Below are 19,441 nucleotides of genomic sequence, written 5' to 3'. Positions count from 1 at the left end.
GGGGGCGGGCAGGGTTATATATATATCTCTCTCTCAATTAAATACACCCTGGCTCAAAGACATTATTTTTAAGAGAAAAATCCTAAAACCAAACTGAAAAGAGGTTTGGGTTACTTCTCAAAGTGCAATTTGATGAACAATATAATAGTTATTAAAGAAATAATGGGAAGGAAATCTCTGTGTCTTTTTTAAATAGGAAAATTAAGCAATCTACTTCATAGAGTTAATCATTTTACGGGGTCTTCTAACCACTCTAATTTTATCTCTACAAATTCTCTTTAACTGAATCTTTTCAGGATCCATTTGGATCAAATGGAATGAATACACACTTGCAAGCAAAACTTTGAATGCTTACTATTTCCCAACATGTTTCAAATTCATAGGAAAGAAGAGATCAAAACCTAAAAAAATAAGAATACCACAGAAATTTCCTTATTAGTTCAAGACATAGTTCCATGAAAAACACCACAAACTTCAGGGAAATTATTCTAAATTTGAATCATAGCTAGACAATATGACACAGCTATTTAGCACAATACCATACTATACAAAATAGGAATGGTAATAAGTATGTAGTATGAAGAAAGTACTCATCTACCTTGTTCTGCTACCAGAGCCTTGAGTTCTCTCAACAAATATTTTATAGTTCTAACTTTGTCAGCAGTCTGGTTCACATTTTTTGCCTTCTGTACATCCTTGACTGTTTTTGTATCTTGCACATGTATGTTTAAATACTTTCCTTCATTTGTGGCCTCTCCAATTTGTTCTCTGGCACATCTTTCTTCATTAGTGGCCAAGAAAGCTAGCTGTGATTGAGTGGAGCTTCGGTGTGTCTGACTGTCCGGAAGAGTTTCTTTTTCATGAGATTGAAACAGAGACATATGTGTTTGAAAACACTTTAGTAGGTCTGCTTCCTTAGGAACTCCTTGTTGTGTCAGAATCCAATTAGCAAGACTTGGCTGCTGAAATGTTAGAATAGCCGCTTTGTCAGTTTGGGGCAAGCCACATGGAACTCCAGGACTGATATTAAATGAATTCCTTGGGCCATCAGAATAGTTCACAGAGATTATTTTACTTTGTGATGCCGACTGGTTATCATCATCAGTTTGAACTTCCTGAAGCAAGGGAAAAAAAAAAAGCCATCAAAACTGTGAGCATTCACTTAGTGGAGGGATTAATTATAACAAACTCAAATGAAAAATATTAGAAAATAGCTTTCAAATATTAGAAACTAACTTTCTGTTATTTTCAGCTTAAAAGCAAGCTGGATTTCTCCAGTTTACTATAAAGATTCTAGTTTGCAATATGAGAACATTATAAGGTTATGACTAAAATAGATTGTTTACATACTTTAGAGGCAGCAAAAATTTGTCCACTTTTGGATCAAAACAAACATTTGCAAATTGGGAAATTGCATTGTAAGAAAATAAGCTCAAGGGGCCAGGGTTGTGGCTCAGTGGTAGAGCGCTTGCCTAGCATGCGTAAGGTACTGGGTTCGATCCCTGGCACCACATAAAAATAAAAAGAAGGTATTGTGCCCATCTACAACTAAAAAAAAAAAAAAAAAATTAAAAAAAAAAGAAAAGAAGCACAAACATACAAAAAGCCTTTGCATAAATATACTCACAGAAATATTACAGAAAAAAATTGGCTGTTACTTAAATACATATGTAGTTGAACTATAGTATATCCACAAAATACAGCATTAACTACTTATTCAGAAAAGATATAAACATGCTTGTAATAAATGAAAAGCATATTTAAAGCTATAAATTTAATTATAACTCTTATTTTAAAAAGAAAGCAAGCTTAACAAATAAACAGAAAACAAAACCTACAAAGATAATTAAATGACTCAAAAGTACTATATCAGAGTGCAGCTGTGCTTGGTTGATGGGTATGGTTGATTTCTTTTTTCTATTGATTTCTTCCCCTCATTCTTGCTATTGTTCTAAAAAAAGAGGTCAAACTTTTCTAATAAAAAAATAACTTGAAAAAATAATTGTTTTTTACATACTAGCACATTAAGAATTAATAAAATTCAATATTCACTCCTAAGATGCCAATTTCTATAAGCAAACTATCACTTGTGTAATATAAAAACTGTACACACAGAATGAACCACTGGAGGGCAGGGCAGCCGCTGAGGTGACCAGGCTGGGGTAGAGGTAGAACAGCCATAACCAGAACGTGATGTTGCCTGATATTCTAAAAAGTAAGAGGAGGGAAAAGTCATTCACATATCGCATTGCTTATATAATAACGAAACAATTTAATCACAGTTTACATCCAGTATTTTAAAAACATCATTCATACTAACCAGAACCAGACTCAGTATGGCAAGGTGTAGCAGGAATTCCATTAGAACAATTCTTCGAAGCCAAGTTACTCATCATTGACATCTGAGTCTGCACATGCTCACAGAGGGCTTGGTATATTATTGGTGAATACATTCTATAATGATCTTGTAATGACCAATCTTGTGCTATGCTTGATGTGTCTCTTTCACTTCCAGCAGAAGCTTCATTAAGTATCTGCTTTTTATTATCTGAAGATACTAATGGAAAAAGGAAAAAAGTTCTTGTAATATGATTCCTCAAAAACATTTACCATAACATCTTAGGGGAAAAAAGGACTTTCAAAAGTAGTTCAATTCATCACACATTTTACAGAAGGGCTTTAACACTATTATTCCCTAAAGAAAAACACCTGAATTATTTTTGAAAGTGGTGAATTAAGCTTTTTCCAGTCAAAAATTTATGCTAATTCTTTAATAGTCCCCACTAAATGCTCTTTGTAAAACCTCTCCTTCAATTACAATATCTGTCTTAAGGGTATTGTATTCTAAAATCCTTCACTTAGTTCCTAGTCCAGTCTATAGTCTCAGGGGAAAAGGGAATAAAAAAGACAGAATACAATAATCCTGATGCTTTAACAATTAAAAAATTAGGAGTTTTGAGATCAATCAGTAAGAGTGAAATAATACGCCAAAAACAACACTTAGCAAATGCAAAAAAAAAAAAAAGATATTAATTCCTTGTATCTTATCAGATCAAAATGGAATGAAATTAGAAACCAACATGATAAGACCCTACAGAAGTTATATAAACACATGGAGATTGAAAACATGGAAATTGAACAATATACTTTTTTTTTAAAGTTTCCTTTTTTTTTCCTTCTTTTTTGGTACTAGGGACACTTAATCACTGAGCCATATCTCCAATCCCTTTTTAAATATCTTTATTTTATTTATTTATATTTAAATGTGGTGCTGATCAAACTCAGTGCCTCACACATGCTAGGTAAGTGCTCACACTGAGTCACAACTGCAGCATCCTGAGCAATATATTTTTCAATGATGAATGGGTGATAGATGAAATCAGGGGAGAAATTTAAAAATTCTTAGACTCAAACAAGAATAGTGATACAACATACCAGAACCTCTAGGACACTATGAAGGGAGTTCCAAGACGAAAATTTATAGCTATGAGTAAGTACTTACATAAGAAAATCAGAAAGATCCCAAATAAACAACCTAATGATGCATCTCAAGGCCCTTGAAAAAGAACAAACTAATTCCAAACCATTAGAAAGAAGAAAATAATAAAGATCGGAGCTGATATCAATGAAATTGAGAATGAAAAAAAAAATTCAAAGGATCAATGAAAGGGAAGAATTGGTTCTGAGGAAAAAAACGAGATTTATAAGCCCTTAAAATTAACTGAAAAGAGAGAAAATCCATTTTAATATAATTAGAGATTTTTTTAAAAAGGCATCACAGAAATACAGAGGATCATTAGAGACGATTTTGAAAACTTACACTTCAATAAATAGGAAAACTTAGAAGAAATGGATACATTTCTAGACAAATATGATCTACAAAACTGAATCAAGAAGAAATAAATGGAAAACCTAAACAGTCCAATAACCTGTATTGAGATAGAAGCAATAATAAAAAGCTTCCAACAAAGAAAACCCCAGGACCAGATGGATTCTCAGATGAATTCTACCAAACAAACCTTTAAAGAAGAACTAATGTCAATACTCCTCAAATTATTCCATAAGATAAAACACTACCAAAAATACATTCTAGGAAGCCAGTATCACACTCATAACAAAACCAGATAAGGACACATCAAAGAAATAAAACAACAACCCAGTATCCCTGAAGAACTTAGATAAAAAATTCTTAATAAAATAACATGAGAAGAATGTACACCAGGTCCAAAGTTGGTTTTGTTCCAGATATGCAAGGATGGTCTAATACATGTAAATCAATAAATGTAATCAAACACATAAATAGAAAGACAAAAATCACAGTCACCTCAATAGATGCAGATAATGCCTTCGACAAAATTTAGCATCCATTATAATAAAAACACTGAAGAAAAGAGATAGAAAGAACCTACCTCAACATATAAAGGCTATATATGAAAAAATCAAAGCCAAATTCATAGTAAATGGGGAAAAACTGAAAGTATTTCCTTCAAGATCTGGGACAAGACAAGGATGTCTACTCTTAACCAATCCTATTTAAAATATTGTGCTAGAAATTCAAGCGACAGCAATTAGGCAAGAGAAAGAAATAAAAGGGATAAAAATAGGAAAGAAAAGTGAAATTATCGCTGTTTGTAATGTGATCCTATACTTAGAAGGTCCAAAAACCTCCATTAAAAGACTGTTAAGCTAATAAATTTGGCAAAGTAGCAGGTTACAAAATCAACATACAAAAATCAATTAGTTTTCTATACATCAACAATGAATCTGAGAAAGAAATCAGGAAGACAATTCCATTCACAATAGCCTCAAAGAAAATAAAATACCTAGGAATAAATGTAAACGAGGAGGTGGAAGACCTCTATAAAGAAAACTACAGAAAACTGAAGAAAGAAATTGAAAAAGGGGCTGGGGCTGTAGCTCAGTGGTACAGCGCTTGCCTTGCACATGTGAGGCACTAGGTTCAATCCTCAGCACCATATAAAAATAAAGGTATTGTGTACATCTACAACTAAAAATATTTAAAAAAAAAAAAAAAGAAAGAAATTGAAGAACTCAGAAAATGGAAAGACCTTCAATACTCATGGACAGGCAGAAATAATACTATTAAGTGGCCATACTACCAAAAAGAATATACATATTCAATGCAATTCCCATCAAAATACCAATGACATTCTTCACTGAACTAGAAAAACAGCCTTAAAACTCAATTGGAAGAATAAAAGACCCAGAATAGCCAAAGCAATTCTAAGCCCCCCCCAAAAACAAACAAACAAACAAACAAAAAACAGTGCAGAAGGCATCACAATACCTGACTTTGAAATATACTGCAGAGCTATAGTAACATGCATGGTACTGACATTAAAACAAACGCAGAGACCAATGTTACAATAGAAGACACAGGGACAAAACTACATAGAAACAGTTATCTGATCCTTGACAAAAGTGCCATACATAGGAGTATTTTTAAACATAAGATCTTTTAAACAGGGGCTGGGGATGTGGCTCAAGCGGTAGCACGCCCGCCTGGCATGCGTGCGGCCCGGGTTCGATCCTCAGCACCACATACAAAGATGTTGTGTCTGCCGAAAAATAAAAAAAAATATTAAAAAAAAAAAAAGATCTTTTAAACAAATGGTGCTGGGAAAACTGGTTATCCCTATGTAGAAGAATTAAATACACCCTTATCTCTAACCCTGCACAAAAATTAACTCAAAATGGATGAAAAGATCTAGGAATTAGAACAGAAACTATGCAACTCCTAGAAGAAAACACAGGGTCAACACTCCAACAACTTTCTCAATAGGACCTCTAAAGTTCAGGAAATAATGCCAAAGGTTAATAAATGGGATGGCATCAAATTCAAAACCTTCTGCACAGCAAAGGAAACAATTAGGAATATGAAGAGAAAACCTACAGAATGGGAGAAAATCTTTGTTAGCTACTCTTCTGACAGAAGATTAACATCTAGAATATGTAAAGAACTCAAAAAACTTTTGCACCAATAAAATCATATAACCCAATTAATAAATGGGCAAATGAACTAAATAGATGCTTCTCAATAAAAAAAAATAAAATGATTAATACATGAAAATGCGTTCATTAACAATTAACAATCATTAACAATTAGGAAAATGCAAATAACTACACTGAGATTACATCTTACACCAGTCAGAATGGTAATCATCAAGAATACAAATAATAATAAATGCTGACAAGGATATGGAAAATAAAGGAACACTTTTACACTGTTGGTGGGATTGTAAATTAGTACAGCCACTATGGAAATCAGTATGAAGGTTTCCCCAAGGACTAGAGATGAAACCATGAGCCAGCTGTATCACTCCTCAATATTCATCCTAAAGAATTAAAGCCATCACACTACAATGATACATGCATACCCATGTTTATATCATTGCAATTCACAATAGCCAAACTATGGAATCAGTGTAGGTGTCCATCAATGGATGAATGGATAAAGAAAATGTGGTATATATACCCAATGGAGTTTTATTCAGTCATAAAAGAAAAATGAAATTATGTCATTTGCAGTAAAATGGATGGAACTAGATAGTATTATGTCAAATTATTAAATAAGTTAAACTCAGATGGTCAAGGGTCATACGTTTTCTCTCACATGGAAACTAAAGAAACAGGAATAGGGGGAGAAATCCCATGAAAATCAGAGGGAGATTAGTACAGGAAAGGGACCAAGGGATTATACAAAATAGAAACCTGGTATTAATAAACTAATAAATAAAAAACAAGTTTTCTATATAGTACTACTCAACAGATTGATATAAAATCTGAATTCTACTTACCTGTCTAATAAAATGCCCTCCACAAATGTTCACAAAACAATATTAGTAGAAATGAGAGTGTTCTGGTAGATCACAGGTTATCAGAGTACAAAATAAATTTAGAAAAATACATAGCCTGTGGTAGTACCTATCAAAGCCAAACATACATATAATCTATGACACAACAATTCTACTCTCTTGTATAAACCTAACAGAAATGAGTGCCTATATCAATTTCAAAAGTTCACTTACTGAGTAACCTTGAGCAAATTGCTTAGCTTTTATTGACTTCCTTTTCCTCATTAGAAAAATGGTAATTAAAAAAGTATTTTAAGGGCTGGGGTTGTGGCTCAGTGGTAGAGTGCCTGCCTAGCACATGGAAGCACTGGGTTCGATCCTCAGCACCACATAACAATAAATCAATCAAAAAAAGTATTGTGTCCATCTACAACTAAAAAAGATTTTTTAAAAAACTCTAAAAAAAATTTTAAGACTGTTGTAAGAAGTAAACACTTGCCTAGTTCTTAAATCAATGTACAGTACACAGTAAAAATTCATTAAATGTTATAACATCAGATAGCTGCAAACTCTTAAGTAAATACTTCATTATCCATAAATATTGCTATCTGATGATAATATACCACTGAACAAGAGGTGATTAAAACCAAAAGCAGTAATTGTTGTATTCACAATCTGAACAAATGAGTTACCAAAAAAAAAAAAAAAAGCGCTGGTTAATAGATCCCTGTAAAGCAAGTATTACTTCTTATTACAAATATAATTTTATAATAAATTAAATGGAAAGGTACTCTTATCTAGAATATTTTAACTTTGAAATGCAATAGCTCTTATTCCTTCTTTTCAAGGGGTCATTTTACAGGCTCTCATTAAGCTGAGCTACGTACAATATTATGCCTCTGCCAGCAGATGTCATCGTCCAACATAAAATTTTAACTCCAAACATACTTCTTAAAAATCAAAGTCCTCTAATAAAATGACTTATTTTGCTCCTCTAAAAACTCAGTTTGTATGAAACTCTATTGATAATGGTGAATATTTGTACATATGGTATAAAGTCTTAAAGCAAATAATCCAGGACAAGTTAGAAACCACAAATGGATATAAAAGAAATTTGAATTATTATTATACAATTTAATTTTAAAAACAAAGCAATAAAATAGGTTTGTTACTATATAAACACAAATGAAGTATATGTTCTTGCTTTTCTTAATGACACCAAAGCACCTTCCATGAAAACTTTACGTAACAGATCAGGATGACAATGTTTAATTAATGATTAGAACTCATGAGGGAGGCATTCATTTATTCAGTCCATGAAACCTTTTCAGTCCATGAATTCTAGGTGTTGTACAAGTGGTGGTCTTTGCTTGGATATATAAGCACAGGCAAGTCAGCCTTCCACCCAAATAAAGAGCATCTAGTGCAGTTAAAAGCAACTGGATACCTATTATAATTTGAAATACAAAAGAACATCTGGCCTTTATAGGGCAATCACTGCTCAAAAGATTCTGCTTGTGTGGTTTATTTCTCAAAGAGAGAGCAGATGGCCCCCAGCTTATGATGGCTCAATTTACGATTTTATTTTTTTATCTTACAATGCTATAAAGCAAGATGCATTCAGTAGAAACCATACTTCAGATTGTGAATGTTTATCTTTTCTAGGTTGTACCATATTCTCTTGTGATGCTAGGCAACAGCACCAAAAAGCTATAGCTCCCGGCAGCCATGCAATCATGAGGTTAAACATATTTTTCAATGAATTGTGTTGCTAGGCTATGATGTTTGGTAGGCTAGGTATTTTTCTTTAAGTTATAATATTTTTAATTTACACTGGATTTATGGAAAATATACCACCACCATAGGTCAAAAAGCATCTGTATGTTATTAAAAGCATAATCACGAAAGCATTCAACAGTTATCAAATCTAAAAAGTTGTTTATTTAAGTGAAACTTTTTTGGCCAGGTGCAATGGTATAGGCCTTTAGTCTTAGCTAACTGGGAGGCTAAAACAGTAGGATCTTGAGATCAAGGCCAGCCTGGGTTACACAGCAAGGTCCTCTCTCAAGAGAAAAAAAAAAAAATTAAATGTCAGAAGCACTTCATATAAGCTCAATACATTTCTCAAACTGCCTCTCTGCCTTTCACCAGAATGCATTGAATAGGTTTACTTGACTCCACAGACATTCAAAAATCAAGTAGGTCCCAGACAGAAAGTATATAAGAAAGCTGTGCCCCAGAAGACAGTTAACCAAAAAAAAAAAAACCAGCAAGATGGAATATGTTAAAATTAAAATGATAGCTACTAGTTAACATGCTGAAATAGATTCCTTAAAATTCTATTTATGATTATCTCAGTTGGGAAGAGAGGTAAAAGAGAAGAATATCAGGGCTGGGGATGTGGCTCAAGCGGTGGCGCGCTCACCTGGCATGCATGCAGCCCGGGTTCGATCCTCAGCACCACATTCAAACAAAGATGTTGTGTCCGCCAATAACTAAAAAAATAAACATTAAAATTCTCTCTCTCTCTCTAAAAAAAAAGAGAGAGAGAGAAGAATATCACTGAGCATTAAGATAACAGGGCAAAATCCCCTACTTTACCACACATACACCAAAAAAACAAAAAATGTTCCTTTCTACATAGCATTACAGGTTAGTAAACTAAAGAACAAGAGGGAAGGAGAATTCTCTTCTAGTGAGTTGAATTTAGGAGTAAATTAATCAATGAGACCTAATTTCTAATACTGTAACCCTAAAGAAGATTGTCCTATGGAAGTAGGTCCTTCCTTCTGATGAAGAAAGTATGGTGGAGGAAGAACAATAAGAATATTGTGTACTGATCACAGGTTAGAACTGCTGATTTGACTCTAATCCAAATAAGAATTTAATGCTAGGAGCCCAAAATGTCAGTTTTCATTCATCTGCCACTCCAAATCCATCCTCTACTGGTCTCCATCCTGCTCTTCCAGGGATGCTGATCTATATGGATTACACTGTTAAGAGACAATTCTTCATGGGTCTCTCTTGCTCCTACACATCTTCCTGTGTATGCTGAGAAAGCAAGGTTTTTTGACTTAAGCTCTTTATCTGGGCCAATTCTCAGGGTTGTATTTGTAGTCAGCAAACTTGAAGATGAGGTAATGTATCCCTCTGGACATATCTGCTTACTGTTTATTATCATAGTGACAGATTTCTCAAGCTCAGTGTTCCTTAGCTGCTATCCTAACCCAAAGCATGTGCAGCATGTATCTGGTTCCATCACATTACCACCCCCTACCCCCTAATAAGGTGTTAGGGAGAACTAACGCAAATATGCTGATGGATACACTGCTTGCTATGCTATAAAAGAGTCCTTTGTCTCTGATCCAGTAACCTGTGTCCTCTGTCAGGATTTGCGACACAATAAGACTAATTTACCAACTTGTGAGAATAAAAATCAAATTGGATAAAAAGTCAATCCAATCAATTGGCATATCCAAGAAAGGAAGAAGAATGAAGTCAGAGTGCTTCTTCCTGTTCCCTCTTGATGAGGTAATCTTAAGCTAGTTTTGTAAGCTAGCTGCACTTCTCAAGATAGTCTACTCTATAAATAGTGTCTCCTTCTGGGTCCAGTAATCTTTTGTCTCTCCTAATTCTTTAAGGCTTAGTGTTAATGACAGCTCTGCTGCTGTTGCTAGCACTAGGTAGCACAATCTCTTATGGTTTTCACTACCTGATTCATTTCTTTGTAATGAAACTCTCCTCAAATTATATTGGATATTGCCATCTTGTTTCTTGTTAGAACTCTGACTGACAGAAGTCAGAATCCAACAAGTCACTACCATGATACCCACTGTCAATCACATATTCAAATGAGAATTTCTTGAGGAAGGGTCCCCTGGAGACTGAAGGAATAGGTGCTACCAGTTCTTTCTTTATCCATTGGGCCCCCATCCAAGGGCTTCTGTGCAAAGAGGTAAGATCAGGGTTGAGCTCATTTTTTCTTAAAAGGTCAGACAGTAAATGTATTAGGTTTAGTGGGCCAGTTTCCTGTCAAAACTCAAGTCTAACACTGAAACACAAAACCAGTCACAGAAAACACATAAATAGGGGGGTTTTGAAATGGAAAAATAGAGAAGGTTGCTTTTCTGGCTGCTACATGGATGACCCAAATAAAGAAGATAGGCAGCTTCTCAGCAAGGGGGGTGAAAAAGCGGGGGAGGTACTTTACTGGAATTTAGTACTGGACATTCAAAGCAGATCAAAGACTCAGATGGTTGGTTATAATAAGAAAGAAATCCTCAATGTCACAGCCACTGCCACAGCCAAAGGCACCAGCCAGAGTGGTCCCTCAGCGAGCAAAGTATAAGGACAAGGAAATTGATGGAACCTGCATTTTTAGGAGGCCTGAGTCATTGCACAATATCCCACAATATCCGGGTGCAGGAAAGAAGCAGTATATCTCCTGGCTGGTGTGGAAGACAAAGGAAGGAACCATTTAGCAGCCATGGCCTGGGGGCTGGAAGCTAAGGGACCCATTTCCTAGCTAACCCAAGTTTCATCTGAAATATACGCCTGGCAAACCCAAAATACATGACACTTGCTATGCTACAAAAGAGTCTTTTTGTCTCTGATCCAGTAATCTTCTGTCCTCTGTTAGGATTCATGACACAATAAGACTAATTATCAGCTTGTGAAAATAAAACTTGTGAGAACAAATTCCAGACCTCATACACATTAAGAGGGCTATACACATTAAGAGGGCTTCAGTAAGTGTGCCTAAATGATCAGAAGAAAATCAAACGTTGAGAGGGGTTTACACAGGGGAACACTAGTGGTGGCAACCCACCCAGCTCTCCCCCTCCCCGTCCAAACCAGCTGCTTGTAAGACCAGCTGGGAGAGACCACCGTGCCTGGGAATTCAAAAGGGTTGGTAGGGGGACAGGAAAGAGTTTGGAGACTAAACGTGAGACCAGGAAACATGGGGTCCACTGGGGACAGAGTGGACGAAGAATCAGCTCCTCCACCACACAAGTAGAACCCAGGAGCGATCCCTAGGGTAGAGCCTTCCAACATGGACTAGCAAGTGCAGGGCCCTGGAGATGCACTGATTTAAAATCTCCAGACCAACTGGCATTCAGTGAAGAGCCTGGAGCCTTCCTAAACCTAAACCCTGCCTAAAGGACTTCCACCTACAGGATTACCTCCCTCACTCCAGACACCCCACCCTGACACTGCTAAGAAGGAAAGCTGGGAATCTTTTGAATTCCAATGGAAATAATTCCTTAACTTCTCATCAAGATTTTTTTTTTCTTTTCAATGTTTGTGACCTTAATGATTCATGAACATTTATACATATTCTTTTCTTTATTTTTTTATTTCTAGCATTTTTGAAGCCAGTTGTTTTTCATGGATCAATAATTTGAGGAGTAGGATGTTTGACTATTATAGGTCAGTTTTGTTTTGTACTCTTACTTTTATTTTTAATTTTTAAATTTTTTACTTTATATATTTTTTGTCTCACTTATCTGTTTCCCTTGATTCTCTCTCTTGCTTCTGCTCACAGCCAATCTCTACTATTCTCTTTCACTCCTTTTAATTTTTTTACTACTATCTTCTCTCCTTCTCCCTCATAATCATCAAATCCTACATCATTCCGTTCTCTCCCTGTGCAACATTTGAAATTGTAAACCCTTTTACAAACTTACTGTTTTTATTGTACGCTGATAATTTTACTCATAACTGATCATGTCATTACTGTTTATTGTCACAACTAACATTGTAGATGTCATTGCAGAAACTATTTGGTTTAATGGTATATATTGTTTGAACTGATTGTTGTTATTATTTTTCATATAACTTTATTTATTTTATGTGGTGCTGAGGATTGAACCTAGTGCCTCACATGTGTTAGGCAAGCACTCTACCACTGAGCCACAACCCCAGCTCCTGTTGTTATTATTTATCTCCCCCTAAATGGTGAGGTACTGGAAACCTTCAGTTACAGATAAGTCCACACGGTAGAAACTACTGCCTCAGATCCATACTGTTAGATGGGTAGACAAAGAAAAAACATGAAAAAGCAAGGGAACAAATTACCCCAAACAAACCAAAATACTTCAATAACAGAATCCATTGACACTACAGTGGAAGAAATGTCAGAGAAAGAGTTTAGAATGTACATAAACTAATCCGCTAGATAAAGGACAATGTAAGGAGTAAAATCAGAGAGAAAATTCAGAAAGTTAAAGTTCACTTCAATAGAGATACAGATTCTAAAATGAAATCAGCAAAAAAAAAAAAAAAAAATCCTCAAAATGAAGGAATTAATAAACCAAATTAAAATTTCAATGGAATGCATCACCAACAGACTAGACTACTTGAAAGACAGTTTCAGGCAATGAGAACAATATATATAATCTTGAAAATAAAGTTTACCATAGAGAAAAGATGTTAAGAGACCATGAACAGAACTTCCAAGAAATATAGGATAACCAGGAAAGACCAAACTTAAGGTTTATTGAGATAGATGAAGGCTTGGAGATATAAACCAAAGGAATGGACATGCTTTTCAATGAAATAATATTAGAAAATTTCCCAAACCTAAATAATGAAATGGAAAAATCAAATAGAGAAGGCTTACAGGACCCCAAATATACAAAATTATAACAGACCCAAACTAAGGCACATTATTATAAAAATGCCTAACATACAGAATAAGGACTGAATTTTAAAAGTTGACAGAGAAAAATAATAGGTCACATTTAAAGGGAAACACATCCAGATCTCAGCTGATTTCTCAACCCAGATCCTCAAAGCTAGGAGGTCTTGAAATAATATATACCAAGCTCTGAAGGAAAATGGATGCCAGCCAAGAATATTATACCCAGCAAAATCAAGCTTCAGAATTGCCAATGAACTAAAAACCTTCCATGATAAACAAAAGTTAAAAGAATTCACAACTAGAAAGCCTGCACTACAAAACATACTCAATAAGATACTTCATGAAGAAGAAATGAAAAACAAAAATGAAAATCAGCAAAGGAAGAAACTACACTAGACCAATAGTCAATCAAAGGCGAAACTAATTCAAATTAAAAATCAGAAATAAATCAAAATGACAGGGAACATAAATCATTTCTCAATAATAACACTGAATGTAAATGACCTAAATAAATCAATCAAAAGGCACAGACAGGGCTGGAGTTGTGGTTCAGTGGTAGAGCACTTGCCTAGCATGTGTGAGGTATGGGTTTGATTCTCAGCACCACATATAAATAAATAAAAGGTCCATAGACAACTAAAAGAATATATATAAATAATATAATATATATAAAAAGGCAGATTGAATTAAAAACAAAGACTCAACAATGTACTGTCTCCAAGAGACTCACCTTATAGGCAAAGACATCCACAGACTCATGGTAAAAGGATAGGAAAAAATATATCATTCACATGGATCTTGTAAACAATCAGGGATTTACATCTTCATATCATGTAAAGTGGACTTCAAACCAAAATTAATCAGAAGGGACAAAGAAAGACATTTCATACTACTTAAAGGAATTATACATCAACAAGACATAAGAATATTCATGCCCCGAACAATGAAGCATCTACATACATCAAACAAACTGTTCTCAATTTCAAGAATCAAACAGACCATAACACAATAATACTGGGTGTCTAACACACCTCTCTCACCACTGAATACATTCTCCATACAAAAGAAATTAATAATTTAAACTTAACAAACATATATAGAATATTTCATCCATCAATGACTGAATACATTTTCTTCTTAGCAGCACACAGATCTTTCTCTAAAATAGATCATATCTTAGACCACAAAACTACTCTTAGCAAATACAAAAAATATAGATAATACCTTGCATTCTATCAGATTATAATGGAATGAAATTAAAAATCAGTGATAAAATAAAAAATAGAAGCTACTCTAACAACCAGATATTAAATAATATACTGTTGAATGACTAATGGATAGCAGAAGAAATCCAGGGATGAAATTAAAAAAAAAAAAAAATACAGGTAAATGAGAATAGCAGCACAACATAGCAAAATATCTGGGACACTATGAAGGACAATATGAAGTTCTAAGAGGAAGGTTCATTGCATTGAAGTCATTCATTAAAAGAATATAAAGTCACCAAATAACCTAACATTACTCCTCCAACCCATAGAAAAAGAAGAACAAATCAACACCAAAAGCAGAAGACAGGAAATAATTAAAATCAGAGCTAAACTCAATGAAATTGAAAAAAAAAAATTCAAAAAAAAAAGTTCATTCTTTGAAAAAAATAAATAAAATTGATAAACTCTTAGCCAAGCTAACAAATAAAAAACTCAAATTATAAAAATTCATGATGAAAAAGGAAATATCACAATGGACACAACTGAAATAAAAATGATAATAAAACTATTTTAAAAATTTATACTATAATAAAGTAGAAAAACTTGAAGACACTGACAAATTTCTAAAGACACAGGACAAACCCAAATTGAAGCAGGAGAACAGAGAAAATTTAAACAGATCAATTTCAAGCAAGGAAATTGAAGACACAATCAAAAGCCTACCAACAATGGGGCAGAAAAGATGGTGAAATAAGATGGACATCATTATCCTAGGTACATGTAAGACTGCACATATGATGCAATGCTACATTGTGACAGAGAAATAAAAAGTTGTGATGAAATTACATACAATGAATCAAAATGCATTCTGCTATCATGTATAGCTAATTAAAATAATTTTTTTTAAAAAAAGGCCTACCAACAAAGAAAAGACTAGGATCAGATGGATTCTCAGCCAAGTTCTTACCAGATCTTCAAAGAAGAACTAATACCAATCCTCCTGAAATTATTCCATGAAACAGAAAAGGAGGGAACTCTTCTAAACTCATTTTATGAAGCTAGTATCACCCTGATATCAAAACCTGAAAAAACACATCAAGAAAATCTCAAACCAATATCCCTGATTAATACAGATGCAAAAATTAATAAAATACTGGCAAATCACATATAAGAACATAAAGCGTACAATATGATCAAGTGGGGTTCAAAAGAGAGTAAAAGATGATCAAGCGGGATTTATCCTCAGGATACAAGTCTGGTTCAACATAAAGGAATCAATAAACATAATTCATCATATCAATAAACTTGAAAGACAAGAATCACATGATTATCTCAACAGATGCAGAAAAAGCATTTGACACAATATGCATGCATTCATGTTCAAAACACTAGAAAAACTAGGGATAGTAGTAACATACCTCAATATTGTAAAAGCTATGTATGTTAAAGGCCAACATCAATCTAAATGAAGAAAAATTCAAAGCATTCCCTCTACAAACTGGAATAAGACAAGGATGTCCTGCTTCACCACTTCTATTCAATGAAGTCCTTGACACTCTGGCAATTAGGCAGAAAAAAGAAATTAAAGGGATACAAATAGGAAAAGAAGAACTCAAACTATCCTTATTTGCTAATGACATTATTTTATACTTAGAAGATACAAAAAACTCCATCAAAAAACTTCTAAAACTCATAAACAAATTCAGCAAAATAGCAGGATATAAAATTAACACCCGGAGGGGAGGGAGGCGGGGATAGGGAGGGCAGCAGAATACAACAGACACTAGTATTGCTGTATGTATATACGTGGCTGTATAACCAATGTGATCCTGCAATCTGTACACGTGGAAAAATGAAAATTCATACCCCATTTGAATCAAATGTATGATATGTCAAGATCATCGTATTGTCTCGAGCAACTAATAAAAAATAAAAATTAAAAAAAAATTAACACCCATAAATCAACTGCATTCCTATACACCAATGATAAATCAACTGAAAAAGAAATTAGGAAAACTATCCAATTCACAATAGCCTCAAAGGAAAAAATATTTGGTAAGCAATCTTACAAAAAAGAGGTGAAAGACCTCTACAATGAAAACTACAGAACACTGAAGAAGCCTAAAGACCTTAGAAGATAGAAGATCCCCTGTATTCTTGGATAGGCAGAATTAATATTTTCAAAATGGCCATACTACCAAAAACACTCTACAGATTTAATGCAATTTCTATTAAAATTCCAATGATGTTCTTCATAGAAATAGAGAAAGCAGTCATGAAATTCATATGAAAAAATAAGAGACCCAGAATAGCGAAAGCAATCCATAGTTTAAAAAAAAGTGAAGCAGGAGAATCACAATACCAGACCTTAAATTATACTACAGTAATAAAAATGGCATGGTATTGGCACCAAAACAGACATGAAGACCAATGGTACAAAACAGAAGACACAGAGAAAAAGCCACATAAATACTATTAGCTCATATTAGACAAAGGTGCCATAAGCATATACTGGAGAAAAGATAGCCTATTCAATAAGTGGTGCTGGGAAAACTGGGAATCCATATGTAGCAAAATAACATTAACCCTTATCTCTCACCCTGCACAAAACTCAACTTAATGTGGATCCAGGACCTAGGCATTAGATCAGAAACCCTGCACCTACTGGAAGAAAATGTAGGCCCAATGCTCCATCCTGTCAGCTTAGGAATCAAATTCCTCAACAAGACTCCTAAAACACAAAAAATAAAATCAGGAATCAATAAATGGGATGGTATCAAACTAAAAATCTTCACAATAGAGGACAATCAAAAATATGAAGAGAGCCAACAGAATTTGGGACAAAATCTTTACTATCTACCTGCACCTCAAATAAAGCATTAATGTATAACACAAAAAACTTAACACCAAAATAGCAGATAACCCAATCAATAAATGGGCAAAGGAAATAAAGAGGCACTTCAAGAAGAAATACAATTAGTCAACAAATATGCGAAAAAATATTCAACATCTCTAACAATTAAATAAATGCAAATTAAAACTACACTGAGATTTCATCACATACCAGTCAGAATAAAAATTAAGAATACAAGTAACAATAAATGTTGGTGAGGATATGAGGGAAAAAGTTACACTTATATGCTACTGGTAGGACCATACATTGGTGCAAGCCTCTAGAAAGCAATATGAAGATTCCTCAGAAAACTTGGAATGGAACCACCATTTGATCCAGTTATCCTACTCCTTGGCATATACCCAAAGGACTTAAAATGAGCATACTACAGTGACGCAGCCACATCAATGTTAATAGCAGCTCAATTCACAATAGCTAAACCATAGGAATCAACCAAGGTGCCCTACAACAGATGAATGGATAAAGAAAATGTGGTATATATACACAATGGAATATTACTGCCATAAAGAAGAATGAAATTATGGCATTTTCCAGTAAATAGATGGAACTGGAGACTATCATGCTAAGTGAAATAAGCCAATCCCAAAAAACCAGAGGCCAAATGTTCTCTCTGATAGGCAGATGCTAACACACAATAAAGTGAAGAGGGAAGAACAGAAGTTCACTGGATTAGACAAAGGAGAATGAAAGGAAGTGAGGATGGGAAAAGGAAAGACAGTAGAATGAACCAGACATAACTTTCCTGTGTTCATATTGGTCATTCATTATGGCCAATGTAACTCCACATCACGTACAACCACAAGAATGGGAAGCTATAGTCCATGTAATGTATAATATGTCAAAATACACTCTACTGTCCTATGTATGTAAAAAGAATAAAATTTTTTAAAAAAGAAAAAAACTATGAATAAATAAGCAGGACCGCATTCTAATAAAACTTTGTTCACAAAATAAAATATTATTTATAAAATAAAATTGACCATACCATGTTGACCCCTGGTTTAGACTGATGTTGTTCAGACATATAATACAAGCCATATATTATTTAAAATTCTTAGTAGCCACATTTAAAAGTGAAAAGGATAGGTAAGTTTAGTTTTCATAATATTTTACATTTTAAATCAATGCAGCCAAAATATTAATATTTCAATATGTAGTACAGAGAACTGAGATGTTTTATTTTTTGTATTAGATTTTCTAAATCCAATATATATTTTACACAAAGCACATCTTAATCTGGACAACAAGTTTTCATCATAAATACCTGATCTAAATTTATACTTAATGAAATTTACAGTTGAAAAAAAATAGATTCATTCACTCAAGTGATTCCAAAGATAGCTATAAGTTTTATTAATTGGATAAAGCTGTTTTCAATTTTATTAATTAGAATTCAATAACATCAAAAAATTCCTTGCATTCACATTTCAAGTGCTCAACAGCTTCATGTGGCTAGTGCCTATCCTCCTGAACAGGGCAGGTCAACATATGAGGCTCAACTGACTGACCTTCCAACATGGAAGGACTGAAATAAGCTGTTTCTCTTCTTTCATTCTCTAACTCATGACCATATAGAATAATATCTAGCCCTATGAATGTTTTACCTCCATTTTCTTAGCCTCTTTGCCTGGATCCTGATCTCTTAATATCCAGGGGTAGCCAGATGATTTTCTAAATTTTATCCTTTGTACTAAATGTAAGCATGCACTGAAGTGCTAACATTTCTGACCCACCATAAACTATGGAACTATTCAGAATTCTCATTGTACCCTGATTTTATTAGTACATATTCTATATACATGTTGAAATATCACGCTGTACCCTATACATATGTACAATTACATTTTAACTAAAAAAAAAA

At 34.0% G+C, this 19,441-nt stretch overlaps 1 protein-coding gene across 1 annotated transcript in view; it reads right to left on the bottom strand.

The window, feature by feature from the left end:
• The window catches only part of Ccdc14 (coiled-coil domain containing 14), a 46,849-nt gene that overhangs the window by 24,802 nt on the left and 2,606 nt on the right, over positions 1-19,441 (bottom strand). Inside the window, exons 5-7 of the mRNA XM_015486857.2 lie at positions 2,321-2,557; positions 2,114-2,208; positions 599-1,115 (exon numbers count right to left, since the gene is read on the bottom strand). Of these exons, the coding sequence (XP_015342343.1) occupies positions 599-1,115; positions 2,114-2,208; positions 2,321-2,453 (745 nt within the window). The 5' untranslated portion in view covers positions 2,454-2,557. The remainder of the gene's footprint in view (positions 1-598; positions 1,116-2,113; positions 2,209-2,320; positions 2,558-19,441) is intronic.

The sequence above is a fragment of the Marmota marmota genome, unplaced genomic scaffold (genome assembly GCF_001458135.2).
Source record: "Marmota marmota marmota unplaced genomic scaffold, marMar, whole genome shotgun sequence".
Classification (NCBI taxonomy): domain Eukaryota; kingdom Metazoa; phylum Chordata; class Mammalia; order Rodentia; family Sciuridae; genus Marmota; species Marmota marmota.
Note: the sequence above shows the minus strand (reverse complement) of the source record. Positions and strands in the feature narration are given on the sequence as shown.